This window comes from Balaenoptera borealis (assembly GCF_965194805.1).
Source record: "Balaenoptera borealis genome assembly, chromosome: 7".
Lineage (NCBI taxonomy): Eukaryota > Metazoa > Chordata > Mammalia > Artiodactyla > Balaenopteridae > Balaenoptera > Balaenoptera borealis.
In genome coordinates this window covers 19,500,999-19,517,262 of record NC_138864.1, presented here as the reverse complement: position 1 = coordinate 19,517,262, position 16,264 = coordinate 19,500,999, and the positions used below count along the sequence as shown (strand labels likewise).

The 16,264-nt window shown below is 42.3% G+C and overlaps 1 protein-coding gene across 1 annotated transcript in view; it reads right to left on the bottom strand.

Annotated features, from left to right (window-relative positions):
• LAMB4 (laminin subunit beta 4) overlaps positions 1 to 16,264 on the bottom strand; it is a 115,682-nt gene that overhangs the window by 90,062 nt on the left and 9,356 nt on the right. The window contains 10 exon segments of the mRNA XM_082400401.1: positions 10,311 to 10,430; positions 10,433 to 10,498; position 11,800; positions 11,804 to 11,920; positions 13,039 to 13,089; positions 13,093 to 13,253; positions 13,432 to 13,495; positions 14,880 to 15,044; positions 15,048 to 15,068; positions 16,190 to 16,263. Coding sequence (XP_082256527.1) covers positions 10,311 to 10,430; positions 10,433 to 10,498; position 11,800; positions 11,804 to 11,920; positions 13,039 to 13,089; positions 13,093 to 13,253; positions 13,432 to 13,495; positions 14,880 to 15,044; positions 15,048 to 15,068; positions 16,190 to 16,263 — 840 coding nt within the window.

Sequence of the window (16,264 nt, the reverse complement as noted above, 5' to 3'; positions counted from 1 at the left end):
TTTCATATCAGGGGTACTAGTTTTCTTTCCTTGTTTTCCTCCAAAAGCACCATCAAGTTAATACTAAGTGGTTCTTAAGGAACAAGACTCCGGTTGATGCATCTGAAATATTTGGTTTAGTTATTTCCAATCTCTTTCCAGACTCCTAAATTATCTGTTTCAAAACTGTATTTCCCTGGGACTTCCCTGGTGGCGCAGTGGTTAAGAATCCACCTGCCAGTGCAGGGGACACGGGTTTGAGCCCTGGTCTGGGAAGATTCCACATGCCGTGGATCATCTAAGCCCATGCGCCACAACTACTGAGCCTGTGCTCTAGAGCCCGCGTGCCTAGAGCCCGTGCTCTGCAACAAGAGAAGCCACTGCAATGAGAAGCCCAGGCACCACAATTAGAGAAAGCCCGCACGCAGCAACGAAGAACCAATGCAGCCAAAAATAAAATAAAAACCCCTATTTTCCTGATTCCACCTAAGAGAGAAATTTCATCTTCTTTTACAAATGCAGAGCTTTATAAACATTAATAAAGCGTGTATGTGTATATGTGTGTGTGTGAGAGAGAGAGAGAGTGAGAAACAGAGACAGAGAGAGAGACAGGGAGTTTGATCACAGATTCTGGTAAAAAAAATATATGACACTTAGGACATTGATTTAAAGAAATATATTTTCTGAGGATCCTGTATTATTTCAAACAGGTCATGTAAGGTAAACTTTTATACAATCAGCTACCTACTGAGTGATCTGAGTAAAAAAACCTTCATTTATGCTTATTCCACATCATGAATATTTAAAGTTTGAAATCTAGGACATTGCATGTATTTGGGTGGCTACTGATTTACTTTTGCTCAAGACTTCAATTTATGTATTATGATTATATAATGTTTGAAATTGGAGTTTCATAGCAAGTTCTGCCCGCCACCAATATAAAATAACATTATATTGATGATATAGCCTAAGAAGCAGGATTTCTGGATAGCGGGAGAGGCCATCTACCATGGGTCCTGGGCATCTGAACATTTTTGCTGCGTGTGTTAACAATGCAAGGCCTTGATGGCTCTTTGCTCAGGCCATTTCTCCAGGTTGTGTTTGTAGTAAGCTACCTTGAGGGATGAGGTAACATTTTCCCCCGGAAAAAGAACGGGCTTGCTTCCACTTGCTATAAAAGCAATGAATTCTCCAAACTCAGTGTTCCTGGGCTGTGAAATAAGCTCATTAGGTGTGCAGGATCCAGCTGGTATCCTCTGAGTTGCCCCATGGGCCTTGGGGACATGGGAACTCACACAAATACAAACATCTCGTTGCTTACTGTGCCATGAGCAATAAAGTCCTTTGTCTTTGACCCAGGAGTTTCATGTCTTCTGGCAGCATCCATGAAACAATAACAAGCTAACCTGTTAGTTGGCCAGTAGAGTTAAGATCTCGGACCCAGTAACCGGCACTGGGCATTTGAACTCATGTTGGAGTATCTTTCTAGGCAACAATCTATAGCACTACTGGGGCGAGAGTGAGGCAAGCTGGGTGCCCAGGGCACACAATTTAAGGAGGCACTTGCTGTCAGCCCTGTACTCACATGACTCAGAGTGAGAGTGTCCTTAAATTTGGAGGCCTAGGTACTTTTCTTGCCTCTCCCTAGTCTCAGTCCTGTAGGGAAAGGCAAATTAACGATGAGGTACTATTTCATTAGCAAAAATTAAGTGTGGAGGAGCTTCAAGATGGCGGAAGCGTAACACGCAGAGATCACCTTCCTCCCCACAAATACATCAGAAATACATCTACGTGTGGAACAACTCCTACAGAACACCGACTGAACGCTGGCAGAAGACCCCAGACCTCCCAAAAGGCAAGAAACTCCCCACGTACCTGGGTAGGGCAAAAGAAAAAAGAAAAAACAGAGACAAAAGAATAGGGACGGGACCTGCACCAGTGGGAGGGAGCTGTGAAGGAGGAAAGGTTTCCACACACTAGGAAGCCCCTTCGTGGGCGGAGACTGCGGGTGGCGGAGGGGGGAAGCTTCGGAGCCACGGAGGAGAGCACAGCCACAGGGGTGCGGAGGGCAAAGCGGAGAGACTCCCGCACAGAGGCTCGGCGCCGAGCAGCACTCACCAGCCCGAGAGGCTTGTCTGCTCAGCCGCCGGGGCGGGCGGGGCTGGGAGCTGAGGCTCGGGCTTCGGTCGGATGCAGGGAGAGGACTGGGGTTGGCGGCGTGAACACAGCCTGAAGGGGTTAGTGCACCACAGCTAGCCGGGAGGGAGTCCGGGTAAAGGTCTGGAGCTGCCGGAAGAGGCAAGAGACTTTTTCTTGCCTCTTTGTTTCCTGGTGCGCGAGGGGAGGGGATTCAGAGCGCAGCCTAAACGAACTCCAGAGACGGGCGCGAGCCGCGTCGATCAGCGCGGACCCCAGAGACGGGCCTGGGACGCTAAGGCTGCTGTTGCTGCCACCACCAAGAAGCCTGTGTGCGAGCACAGGTCACTCTCCACACCGCCCCTCCCGGGAGCCTGTGCAGCCCGCCACGGCCTGGCTCCTGTGATCCAGGGACAACTTCCCCGGGAGAACGCACGGTGCGCCCCAGGCTGCTGCAACGTCACGACGCCTCTGCCGCCGCAGGCTCGCCCCGCATCCGTACCCCTCCCTCCCTCCAGCCTGAGCGAGCCAGAGCCCCCGAAGCAGCTGCTCCTTTAACCCCGTCCTGTCTGAGCGAAGAATAGACGCCCTCAGGCCACCTACACGCAGAGGCGGGTCCAAATCCAAAGCTGAACCCCAGGAGCTGTGCGAACAAAGAAGAGAAAGGGAAATCCCTCCCAGCAGCCTCAGAAGCAGCGGATTAAATCTCCACAATCAACTTGATGTACCTGCATCTGTGTAATACCTGAATAGACAACGAATCATCCCAAATTGAGGAGGTGGACTTTGGGAGCAACGATATATATATATTTTTCCCTTTTTCTCTTTTTGTGAGGGTGTATGTGTATGCTTCTGTGTGTGATTTTGTCTGTATAGCTTTGCTTTTACCATTTGTCCTAGGGTTGTGTCTGTCCATTTTTTTTGTTTTTGTTTTTGTTTTTTACTTTTTAAAAATTTCTTCTTAATAATTGTTTTATTTTTTATTTTAATAACTTTATTTTATTTCATTTTATTTTACCTTCTTTCTTTCTATTTTTTCTCCCTTTTATTCTGAGCCGTGTGGATGAAAGGCTCTTGGTGCTCCAGCCAGGCATCAGGGCTGTGCCTCTGAGGTGGGAGAGCCAAGTTCAGGACACTGGTCCACAAGAGACCTCCCAGCTCCACGTAATATCAAATGGCAAAAATCTCCCAGATATCTCCATCTCAACGCCAAGACCCAGCTCCACTCAACGACCAGCAAGTTACAGTGCAGGACACCCTAGGCCAAACAACTAGCAAGACAGGAACACAACCCCATCCATTAGCAGAGAGGCTGCCTAAAATCATAATAAGGCCACAGACACCCCAAAACACACCACCAGTCGTGGACCTGCCCACCAGAAAGACAAGATCCAGCCTCATCCACAAGAACACAGGCACTAGTTCCTTCCACCAGGAAGCCTACACAAGCCACTGAGCCAACCTTAGCCACTGGGGACAGACACCAAAAACAATGGGAACTACGAACCTGCAGCCTGAAAAAAGGAGACCCCAAACACAGTAAGTTAAGCAAAATGAGAAGACAGAGAAACATGCAGCAGATGAAGGAGCAAGGTAAAAACCCACCAGACCTAACAAATGAAGAGGAAATAGGCAGTTACCTGAAAAAGAATTCAGAATAATGATAGTAAAGATGATCCAAAATCCTGGAAATAGAATAGAGAAAATACAAGAAACGTTTAACAAGGACCTAGAAGAACTAAAGAGCAAAAAAACAGTGATGAACAACACAATAAATGAAATTAAAAATTCTCTAGAAGGGATCAATAGCAGAATAACTGAGGCAGAAGAACGGATAAGTAACCTGGAAGATAAAGTAGTGGAAATAACTACTGCAGAGCAGAATAAAGAAAAAAGAAAGAAAAGAATTGAGGACAGTCTCAGAGACCTCTGGGACAACATTAAATGCACCAACATTCGAATTATAGGGGTCCCAGAAGAAGAAGAGAAAAAGAAAGGGACTGAGAAAATATTTGAAGAGATTATAGTTGAAAGCTTCCCTAATATGGGAAAGGAAACAGTCAATCAAGTCCAGGAAATGCAGAGAGTCCCATACAGGATAAATCCAAGGGGCAACACGCCAAGACACATATTAATCAAACTCTCAAAAATTAAATACAAAGAAAAAATATTAAAAGCAGCAAGGGAAAAACAACAAAGAACACACAAGGGAATCCCCATAAGGTTAACAGCTGATCTTTCAGCAGAAACTCTGCAAGCCAGAAGGGAGTGGCAGTACGTATTTAAAGTGATGAAGGAGAAAAACCTACAACCAAGATTACTCTACCCAGCAAGGATCTCATTCAGATTTGATGGAGAAATTAAAACCTTTACAGACAAGCAAAAGCTAAGAGAATTCAGCACCACCAAACCAGCTTTACAACAAATGCTAAAGGCACTTCTCTAGGCAGGAAACACAAAAGAAGGAAAAGACCTACAATAACAAACCCAAAACACTTAAGAAAATGGTAATAGGAACATACATGTCAATAATTACCTTAAATGTAAATGGATTAAATGCTCCCACCAAAAGATATAGACTGGCTGAATGGATACAAAAACAAGACCCATATATATGCTGTCTACAAGAGACCCACTTAGACCTAGGGACACATACAGACTGAAAGTGAGGGGATGGAAAAAGGTATTCCACACAAATGGAAATCAAAAGAAAGCTGGAGTAGCAATTCTCATATCAGACAAAATAGACTTTAAAACAAAGACTATTACAAGAGACAAAGAAGGACACTATATAATGATCAAGGGATTGACCCAAGAAGAAGATATAACAATTGTAAATATTTATGCACCCAACATAGGAGCACCTCAATACATAACGCAAATACTAACAGCCATAAAAGGGGAAATCGACAGTAACATAATCATAGTAGGGGACTTTAACACCCCACTTTCACCAATGGACAGATCATCCAAAATGAAAATAAATAAGGAAACAAGCTTTAAATGATATATTAAACAAGATGGACTTAATTGATATTTATAGGACATTCCATCCAAAAACAACAGAATACACATTCTTCTCAAGTGCTCATGGAACATTCTCCAGGATAGATCATATCTTGGGTCACAAATCAAGTCTTGGTAAATTAAAGAAAACTGAAATCGTATCAAGTATCTTTTCCGACCACAACACTATGAGACTAGATATCAATTACAGGAAAAAATCTGTAAAAAATACAAACACATGGAGGCTAAACAATACACTACTTAATAACCAAGAGATCACTGAAGAAATCAAAGAGGAAATCAAAAAATACCTAGAAACAAATGACAATGAAAACACGACAACCCAAAACCTATGGGATGCAGCAAAAGCAGTTCTAAGAGGGAAGTTTATACCAGTGCAATCCTACCTTAAGAAACAAGAAACATCTCAAATAAACAACCTAACTTACACCTAAAGCAATCAGAGAAAGAACAAAAAAACCCCAAAGTTAGCAGAAGGAAAGAAATCATAAAGATCAGACCAGAAATAAATGAAAAAGAAATGAAGTAAACAATAGCACAGATCAATAAAATTAAGAGCTGGTTCTTTGTGAAGATAAACAACATTGATAAACCATTAGCCAGACTCATCAAGAAAAAAAGGGAGAAGACTCAAATCAATAGAATTAGAAATGAAAAAGGAGAAGTAACAACTGACACTGCAGAAATACAAAGGATCATGAGAGATTACTACAAGCAACTCTATGCCAATAAAATGGAAAATCTGGAAGAAATGGACAGATTCTTAGAAATGCACAAACTGCCGAGACTGAACCAGGAAGAAATAGAAAATATGAACAGACCAATCACAAGCACTGAAATTGAAACTGTGATTAAAAATCTTCTAACAAACAAAAGCCCAGGACCAGATGGCTTCACAGGCAAATTCTATCAAACATTTAGAGAAGAGCTAACACCTATCCTTCTCAAACTCTTCCAAAATATAGCAGAGGCAGCAACACTCCCAAACTCATTCTATGAGGCCACCGTCATCCTGATACCAAAACCAGACAAAGATGTCACAAAGAAAGCAAACTACAGGCCTGTATCACTGATGAACATAGATGCAAAAATCCTCAACAAAACACTAGCAAACAGAATCCAACAGCACATTAAAAGGATCATACACCATGATCAAGTGGGGTTTATCCCAGGAATGCAAGGATTCTTCAATATACACAAATCAATCAATGTGATACACCATATTAACAAACTGAAGGAGAAAAACCACATGATCATCTCAATAGATGCAGAGAAAGCTTTCAACAAAATTCAACACCCATTTATGATAAAACCCTCCAGAAAGTAGGCATAGAGAGAACTTTCCTCAACATAATAAAGGCCATATATGACAAACCCACAGCCAACATCGTCCTCAATGGTGAAAAACTGAAACCATTTCCACTAAGATCAGGAACAAGACAAGGTTGCCCATTCTTGCCACTATTATTCAACATAGTTTTGGAAGTTTTAGCCGCAGCAATCAGGGAAGAAAAAGAAATAAAAGGAATCCAAATCAGAAAAGAAGAAGTAAAGCTGGCACTGTTTGCAGATGACATGAAACTATACATAGAGAATCCTAAAGATGCTACCAGAAGACTACTAGAGCTAATCAATGAATTTGGTAAAGTAGCAGGATACAAAATTAATGCACAGAAATCTCTAGGATTCCTATACACTAATGATGAAAAATCTGAAAGTGGAATTAAGAAAACACTCCCATTTACCACTGCAACAAAAAGAATAAAATATCTAGGAATAAGCCTACCTAAGGAGACAAAAGACCTGTATGCAGAAAATTATAAGACACTAATGAAAGAAATTAAAGATGATACAAATAGATGGAGAGGTATACCATGTTCTTGGATTGGAAGAATCAACATTGTGAAAATGGCTCTACTACCCAAAGCAATCTACAGATTCAATGCAATCCCTACCAAACTACCAATGGCATTTTTCACAGAACTAGAACAAAAAATTTCACAATTTGTATAGAAACACAAAAGACCCCGAATAGCCAAAGCAATCTTGAGAAAGAAAAACGGAGCTGGAGGAATCAGGCTCCCTGACTTCAGACTATACTACAAATCTACAGTAATCAAGACAGTATGGTACTGGCACAAAAACAGAAATACACATCAATGGAACAGGATAGAAAGCCCAGAGATAACCCCACGCACATATGGTTACTTTATCTTTGATAAAGGAGGCAAAAATATACAATGGAGAAAAGACAGTCTCTTCAATAAGTGGTGCTGGGAAAACTGGACAGTTACATGTAAAAGTATGAAATTAGAACACTCACTAACACCATACATAAAAATAAACTCAAAATGGATTAAAGTCCTAAATGTAACGCCAGACTCTCTCAAACTCTTAGAGGAAAACATAGGCAGAACACTCTATGACATAAATCACAGCAAGAACCTTTTTGACCCACCTCCTAGAGAAATGGAAATAAAACCAAAAGTAAACAAATGGGACCTAATGAAACTTCAAAGCTTTTGCACAGCAAAGGAAACCATAAACAAGACAAAAAGACAACCCTCAGAACGGGAGAAAATATTTGCAAATGAAGCACTGACAAAGGATTAATCTCCAAAATTTACAAGCAGCTCATGCAGCTCAATATCAAAAAAACAAACAACCCAATCCAAAAATGGGCAGAAGACCTAAATAGACATTTCTCCAAAGAAGATATACAGATTGCCAACAGACACATGAAAGAATGCTCAACATCATTAATCATTAGAGAAATGCAAATCAAAACTACAATGAGATAGCATCTCACACCAGTCAGAATGGCCATCATCAAAAAATCTACAAACAATAAATGCTGGAGAGGGTGTAGAGAAAAGGGAACACTCTTGCACTGTTGGTGGGAATGTAAATTGATACAGTCACTATGGAGAACAGTATGGAGTTTCCTTAAAAAACTAAAAATAGAACTACCATATGACCCAGCAATCCCACTACTGGGCATATACATTGAGAAAACCATAATTCAAAAAGAGTCATGTACCACAATGTTCATTGCAACTCTATTTACAATAGCCAGGACATGGAAGCAACCTAAGTGTCCATCGACAGATGAATGCATAAAGAAGATGTGGCACATATATACAATGGAATAATACTCAGCCATAAAAAGAAACGAAATTGAGTTATTTGTAATGAGGTGGATGGACCTAGAGTCTGTCATACAGAGTGAAGTAAGTCAGAAAGAGAAAAACAAATACCGTATGCTAACACATATATATGGAATCTAAGAAAAAAAATGGTCATGAAGAACCTAGGGGCAAGACAGGAATAAAGACACAGACCTACTAGAGAATGGACTTGAAGATATGGGGAGGGGGAAGGGTAAGCTGTGACAAAGTGAGAGAGTGGCATGGACATATATACCCTACCGAACATAATATAGATAGCTAGTGGGAAGCAGCCGCATAGCACAGGGAGATCAGCTCGGTGCTTTGTGACGACCTAGAGGGGTGGGATAGGGAGGGTGGGAGGGATGGAGACTCAAGAGGGAAGAGATATGGGAACATATGCATATGTATAACTGATTCACTTTGTTATAAAGCAGAAACTAACACACCATTGTAAAGCAATCGTACTCCAATAAAGATGTTAAAAAAAATTAAGTGTGACAAAACCCACATTACCAAGAGTTAAAATGTGACAAAACCCAGTGTTGGCCAGGAAAGAGAGTCACAGGAACTCTCATACACTGTTGGTGTGGCTGTTAATTGTTACACCCACTTAAGGGACAATTCACTATTATCTAATCAACTTGGAGAAATTCACAGTCTATGGCCCAGTCATTCCACTCCTAGGTATGACTTTTAGGGACAGTCTCTGTGCATGTGCACAAGGCCACATGTACAAGAATGTTTACTGAAGCATAGAAAGAAAAATGGACAAATAGATTTTGTTATATATATAGGAAGGAAGAATTCTATACAGAAGTTAAAATGGGAGAACTAGAGGCTACCTGATATGGACAAATCTCAAAAATACAATGTTGAATGAAATACTCAAGGGTACATACAGCATAATATCATTTATCTCAAGTTTGAAAACATGTCAACATGTATTGTTTGTGGATAAAAACGTGTGAAAGTGTAAAAACAAGCATGGTAATGATGATTGCCAAATATATGAGAGTTTATCCCTAGGAAGGAGGGTAGACAAAGGGAACAGGTGTGCAGCTAGGACATCCCAGCCACAATGCTGTAGTGTTCTAGAAATGGCCTGAAGGTGAGAGGGTAAGATATTACATTTTGACAAAGCTAGTGGTGGGTCTATCTTACATACATATATATACATATATAAATAATATTATTCTCTATTATTTTGTCTATGAGTGAAATAGTCCCATTGAAAAAGTTGAGATTAAAGATAAAAGGAGGGGCTTCCCTGGTGGCGCAGTGGTTGAGAGTCTGCCTGCCAATGCGGGAGACACGGGTTCGAGCCCTGGTCTGGGAAGATCCCACATGCCGCGGAGCAACTAGGCCCGTGAGCCACAACTACTGAGCCTGCACGTCTGGAGCCTGTGCCCCGCAACAAGAGAGGCCGCGATAATGAGAGGCCCGCGCACCGCGATGAAGAGTGGCCCCCGCTTGCCGCAACTAGAGAAAGCCCTTGCACAGAAATGAAGACCTAACACAGCCATAAATTAAATAAATAAATAAATAAATTTAAAATATTTAAAAAAAAAAAGATAAAAGGAAAGATTTTTAAAGGTTAAAAAAAGAAAAACGAAACGAGGTAATAGCTTAGCAAAATTGAATCATCTACAGCCAAATGCTGTAGCCAGTTTCTCTAGTTACTTCCTTAAGCTGACACTGCAGGTGCATGCGGCCTCTTCTGAAACCATCGCCCCGTCCTGGTTGAATTCAGAACAGTTTCCCGAATCATCAGTATCACCCCCGGCCGCAAGACCACCAGGACGGACCTGGATTACCTGGCCCAACTTGTTCAGAGAGAGGAAAGCTCTCAGAGCCGAAGCGATTTTGCAGTTCCCACCTCCGAGAGGGCAGTTTGGAGACGCCGCTGAACCCAGGGTGGGCTGGCGGCCCCAGGAACACCAGCTTCATCAGTGTCTGCTCAGATGAGGGGAGAGGACGGGTCAGAGGCTGGGGACTCACGAATGCACGCGTAAGGATCCGAGATGGCCTGGAGGGGGTCCCTGTAGAAAAGGGGTCTGCAGCGATCGCAGTGCTGGCCCTCGGTGTTGTGCAGGCAGCCGTCACACACGCCCCCCTGCGGCTCCCGCTCGCCAGGTACACGGTCTTGTCGAAGTGACAGCGGTCAGAGTGTCCGTTACAGCGACAAGCTGAGAACCGAGCGGAGTTATGAGAGATTCGCCAAGGTCCCAGGAATGAGCATCCTCAGGATGGAGCCTCCACGCTCCATCACCCATTCTCCCCTCCTCTGCTTTCTTCAGCCACCCCGCCTTCTTTCACCAAATACACAAAGGCTTAAAACAGGTGCTTCCAAGGATCTTTCTAGTACTCCGATTCTGCTCATACACTCTCTAAAATGTGTTCCCGAAATGTTTAATATTTCGTTTTTTTTTTTTTAATCAAGCGAACAAATATAAATCATTTGGGTGACCTAGAGGCCCTAGCATGCAGTATTTTTGTTGTCCTTCAGTAAAGAATACTTTTACTGACTCGGGCTTTGTAAACCTGAATTTTTTACATCATATACTCTGTAGTATGGTACTACTGGATTCTCCAGATCGGATGCTAGAGCTGGGCCCAGCCAGCCTCTGCTTCTCTAGGGCAGAATTGCTGGAAGGGGGGCTGCAGGCTGTTTTCCTCCCATCAGGGGCTCAGCCAGAGCGTCGGAAGGAAAGGCAGTCTGTTTAGAGGGATTTGTGTGTCTTTGTGGTAATGTCTATGCTGTTCATCCCGTTGGGTTTTTCCCTGTAAAGGGCATGATCTCTGGCTGCGCTTTGCTGGGTCTTATCCACTGTGGCACTCATGGATGGGGCTTTTCCATAAAAGCTCATCTGACAACCTCTCCTGTGAATCCTGTTTTCCCCATATTTGGGAAAAGAAACTGGATAACAAGTTTATTTGGAAGTTCATCAAAATTCAGAGGCAGCAAACACATGACAAAAACTCCTCCTATCTTATTAGCCTCAATGTTTTATAAAAAATACAATAGCCTGTCCAACTCCATTCGGGACCTCATTTCTCATCTTAGCTGACATATGGTTCAAGGTCACCTTCATTGAGTGTATGATAATTCAGGAAAACAGTGGGGATCTTTGCACCCATTCTAGGGGTCACCACATTCCTGGAGTGGCACGATCCCCACAGATATTACCATTTCATGGCTATGCCTCCCTCTGGAAAGGGGCCACACAACATGCATATTGTCTCATTCTTCAAATTAATGTGAATTTTTGGTGTGAAGGTTTGAGAAGCTGGTGATTTTTCTGTGTGAGATACTGGGAGACATGAGGCTATCACACATTTGGAGCTGGAAGCCACAGGTTCACCACCTGTGCTGCCTGCAGCCCCACAGACACAAACTAAATATTCTCCAAAAGAAGGAAAAGCAGAGATCGTGTAAGGAGCTCATATAAGGAAACTCGGTCTATGCTGAGAGCAGAGGTCCACCCACCTCAGCAAGTGCTGTCCAGGGGGCCCACAGCTAGCCACCAAGGAACGTCCTGGAAGAAATCCTTGCACCTCTCACAGTTCGGGCTATCTGTATTGTGCTGACAGATGCACCGACCATGAACCTGAAGGTGTGAGGAACATAAACAGTGTGAACACAGGGCTTATCCTAGAGCTTTGAGGATGCAGGGGTTCTTTAAATGGAAAATGACATACCAGGCCACGGGGTCCCTCTGGGTCTTAGTTTCCCATCTGTTAGTTACAATACCAGCCTTGACTATCTTTTATTATTTGCTTAACTAGCTTTTAAATTTAAAAAAATTTAAGATGTTTAGTGAACACCTAAAATAAATGTTTCTGCATTTCTGAATTCTAATTTCAGGGAACACAGAACACACATTTTGCAGCCTTTGGCAAAATGAGGGCCAGGATGGGGAGTATGTGTGTGCACGTGGGTGTGCGTGTGCACGTGCGTGTGCGTGTATGGGGTGATTTAGGAGCATCAGGGAAAAGAGGGAATTAGAAAACAGAAAGAAACTAGAGAAAGGTATGTGATTCTCCTGTTTTTTTTTTACAAAATGCCCTCCATGTCCACGTTCCCAGGGAAAAGTTCCATTTCCAGTGAAACACAGAGGTGTCTAGGTGGGAAGATGCAATAGCCTCAACATCCAGCCTTGTCTGTTATGACCAATAGTTCAAAACTATTGAGTTAGACACATCCCCAGGACTCTGCACAAAAATACCATTCTTCTACTAAATCACTCTTTTACGATTAGTCCCAGGAATGGAGGAGATCTGCACTGCTTAAGATAGAGTCATTTGTAGTGTGTTACTTGGGGTGACCATTTTCAGAGCGTCAGATGTCACTCAGACACCTTGGCACTGAGCACAGGCTCTCACATGATGGACCTTCAATATATTTTTGTGAGACAAAGCACGTGAACTTATGGGTCGTCCCTAGCAAATCTCCATTCCCTAAAAAACCAATAGACAAAAGACAGCAAAACGGACTATCTTGAAATCATAAATTATAAATTCTGCCCATTAGCTGAATGATGCCCACGTGTGGCAGAATCCACAAGAACCTCTGTCCAGAGAACCAAAGGCCCCCAGATGGCCTGACGGACCAGGTTGAATGAAACAACATTGTTGATCCCCACATACAGAGTCTGATCTACATCCAGCACCAAGACAGTGAAGGGAAGATGGGAGAGCCAACCACGCTTTCAGGTTTGTAACTCACCATTCCCGGAGGGCTGAAAACGTCTCCGCGCACCTTCTGTGTTGGGCCACATTAGCTAGCGTGGCCATTGAGAAAACAGCTTCCCCGAGCCACCATCTCATACAGAGCATAGTAGTAATTATCAAGGGAATCATTTTGCCTCCTTCCAAGCAAAGTATCCCCAAGGGTATGGAGTTTGGTAAAGTTCATCCTCAGGTTTGTTAATGTCACAAGGTCTAGAGAAAGGAAAATAATGAAATTAACGAATCGAAGTGCATTTAGGTTGGATGGGTTCAATGCACCCTGCTTGAATGACATCCCCTTAATGTCCCATAGACATGCAATGACAAGGAATTCCCCTAACGTGAAATTTTAGAAAAGGAGTTGGTGTGAAAAACATAAAGCAATTCATACCCTGGATGTAGGGGCTGTAAGGGTTTTCTATTTCAAAGCTGGGATCCAAAACTTTTAAAACAACCTGTAAAACAAATGTAGGTAAATTTAGAGTATTATACCCCAAAAACATAATTCTTAAATATACTCTTAAAGAAGAGATTCTGACCTCACAAGAAGGCTGAGCCATTGCTTCCCACCTGGTGTAAAATGCAGATTATCATTTGGGTTTGTTTGAGACAAGCTGGGACCCGGGACCCTTTGCTGCAGTGCTTGCACCTGAACACACCTCTCCTCCAGCAACAATACAGAGAAACTGTATGGGACTAAAAATAACTGCATGCATGCACAGTTGGGGCAAATTCTGGACCCAAAAGATACAAAGAGACCAAAAAACCCAACTGCCACTTTTGAAGAGCCTGGAGCAAAAACAGGGTGTCGGGAGCAAAAGCAGGGTCCTGCGTGTGCCCCCTGCACGCAACACCACCTAAGGGGTGGGCAAAACACCCAAGCCACCCCTCTGGCCTGACCCCTGGACACACCCCTACCCTCACCCCGTATAAGAAACAAGCTTGCCCCCCCTTCAGGGAGCAAGCAAGCAGGGGAAACTGTTGTTTGTTCTCGCTCCCCTCTGCTGCAGCAGGGACCCCAGTAAAGCCTTGCCTGAATTTCTTGTCTGGCCTCTAGTCAATTTTTATTGATTGGGGAAGGCCAAGAATCCTGGTCGGTAACAGGTTCTCATATGAATAAAAATACCAAGAATGAAAATGAAGGAAGGTTGTTAAACAGTCATTCTGGCTCTTTACGCACAAGTGGTCCATGTAGACGGAAGTGCTGATACCATTGGTGGAAGGGCTCCTCTGCTGGGTTGGGGTGGAGTGATAGGGTCACTATTCAGCAAGTCATCGTCAATTTGGATCTGGCGGGGGATTCTGGACCTGCCTTCTGCCACCATTCCTTCTAGTCTACCTGATAAGGTCATATCTCCCAAGTACACTCCTACCCCCTGACCCTCTGCCCATCACCAGCTTTGCTCTGAGGAATTTCCTGGCAGATTCCACCTGGGTGGGGACTTACAGAGCACGAAGCTGAGACAACTAATCCAGGGCTTCCGCCAGCCTCTGTGGTTCCTTTACAAGGGTTAGAAAAAGATCTTCCTTTCTCTGGTGCCCAGGCTGCATTTTAGCCCTTGCTTACCTTCAGCATGGCACTCCTCTACAGGATCATTTCTTATTTATAATTTATCTGAATATAAGATGGTATTTATAATTTATATAAGGTATTTATAATTTATCTGAATATAAGATGAATTCAGGACTCATTTCAATCCAGACACTTTCATTCTGAAACAACCAGCAGCTCAAGTTCTATTTCAGTAGACACTACCTAAATTGTTTTCATCTCAATTAACCATATTAACAAAAATAGGTTTCACTTATGGCAAAGAAATCCAAGAAAGGAAATGCTACCTCACCACCAGTGGAGGGTTCAATATCCGAATATTTGGAGTCACAAACAAGGTCTCCCACTCCGTGGGCCTGGCCAGATGTGATGTTGGGGAAGGAAGTAGCACAGTCTTTGGCAAAATATCTGAACACTCTCCAGGTGTGTCCATAGTCTGTGGAGCGTTCAACTCACATTGCAGCAGGCCGAAGAGTCTAGGAGAAAAATGAGTTAAACTTGTCATACCTCACAAAAGTTGATTTTATTACCCACTCCAGATTGAATGTTTCCATTTTCAAATTCCATTTTTTAAAACTTTACCTTTAAAAATCTATTCTACCATGAAAACACTGAAATCTCTTTCTAACAAGCGGGCGAGTATTTATGAGCACATGCTTTGCCCCAGAATCAAATTCCACTTTTAAATTGCTTATGGTTCTGTGAATTATTCGTTGAAGAAAGATAGCATACACATTTTTTAAAAAGCCAGTGTAGCAGATATTTTACAGCAATTTGCATGTGTTTTTTCTTTGCCTAGAATGCTTTTCCTCTGGCAAACTCTTACACATCCTTCAAAATCTACCATGAAGTTTACCGATTCCCCAGAGCCATCTTAGCCATGTCAATGAACCCCCCAGCATTCTAATCATACATCTATTTCTGCACTTGTCACTTGGCATTATAGTTTCAAATTTATATATGTATGTGTGTATGTATATATATAATATATATATAATATATATATAATATACATATTATATATATATTTGTATCCATGACTAGACTGTGAGCTCTTTGGAGGCAAAGACTGGGGTTTTTAAAAAATTTTTTAAACATTTAATTTTATATTCCTTTTTTATTACCAAAACCTAGCTCCAGGCTTGACATCAAAATTAGAATTTTGATGAACGATTAAAGAATGACAATAGTACAGGATTTTCTGTGGCATCTAACTAATCTCAGTAAAGAGCCTTTAAATTTTCTTCCTCTTTTGATGACAATTTTTCCCTAAATAATTTCCAGTTCCTGCCCTCTTATGCCGAAAATTATCTTTCTAGTTCTTGTAATCTCTATCAACCCAGGGCTTGGAGGTTTCCCTTTTGCTGTATCTTCCAAGATTTTATTTTATTTTTATTTTTTTGGTTAATCTATATAAGTTATTAATGAGCAGTGGGTTTTTTTTTGTTTTTCATTCAAGAACAAAAACCCAGATGACAAAGCTTCAGTTGGATTTAAACAGCTTTTTGTTCTCTGCAGGGAAGCCAGGAAGCAAAATTGTAGGTATGCCAAGCATTTGGTAAATAGATAAGGGAACAGCAAGCCTACACATCTGTACCTTAAAGGTCAGAATAAGGTGACTGAACTGAAATAATGCCTCTAGATCCAGTCTGATGCTGACATGACCAAGACC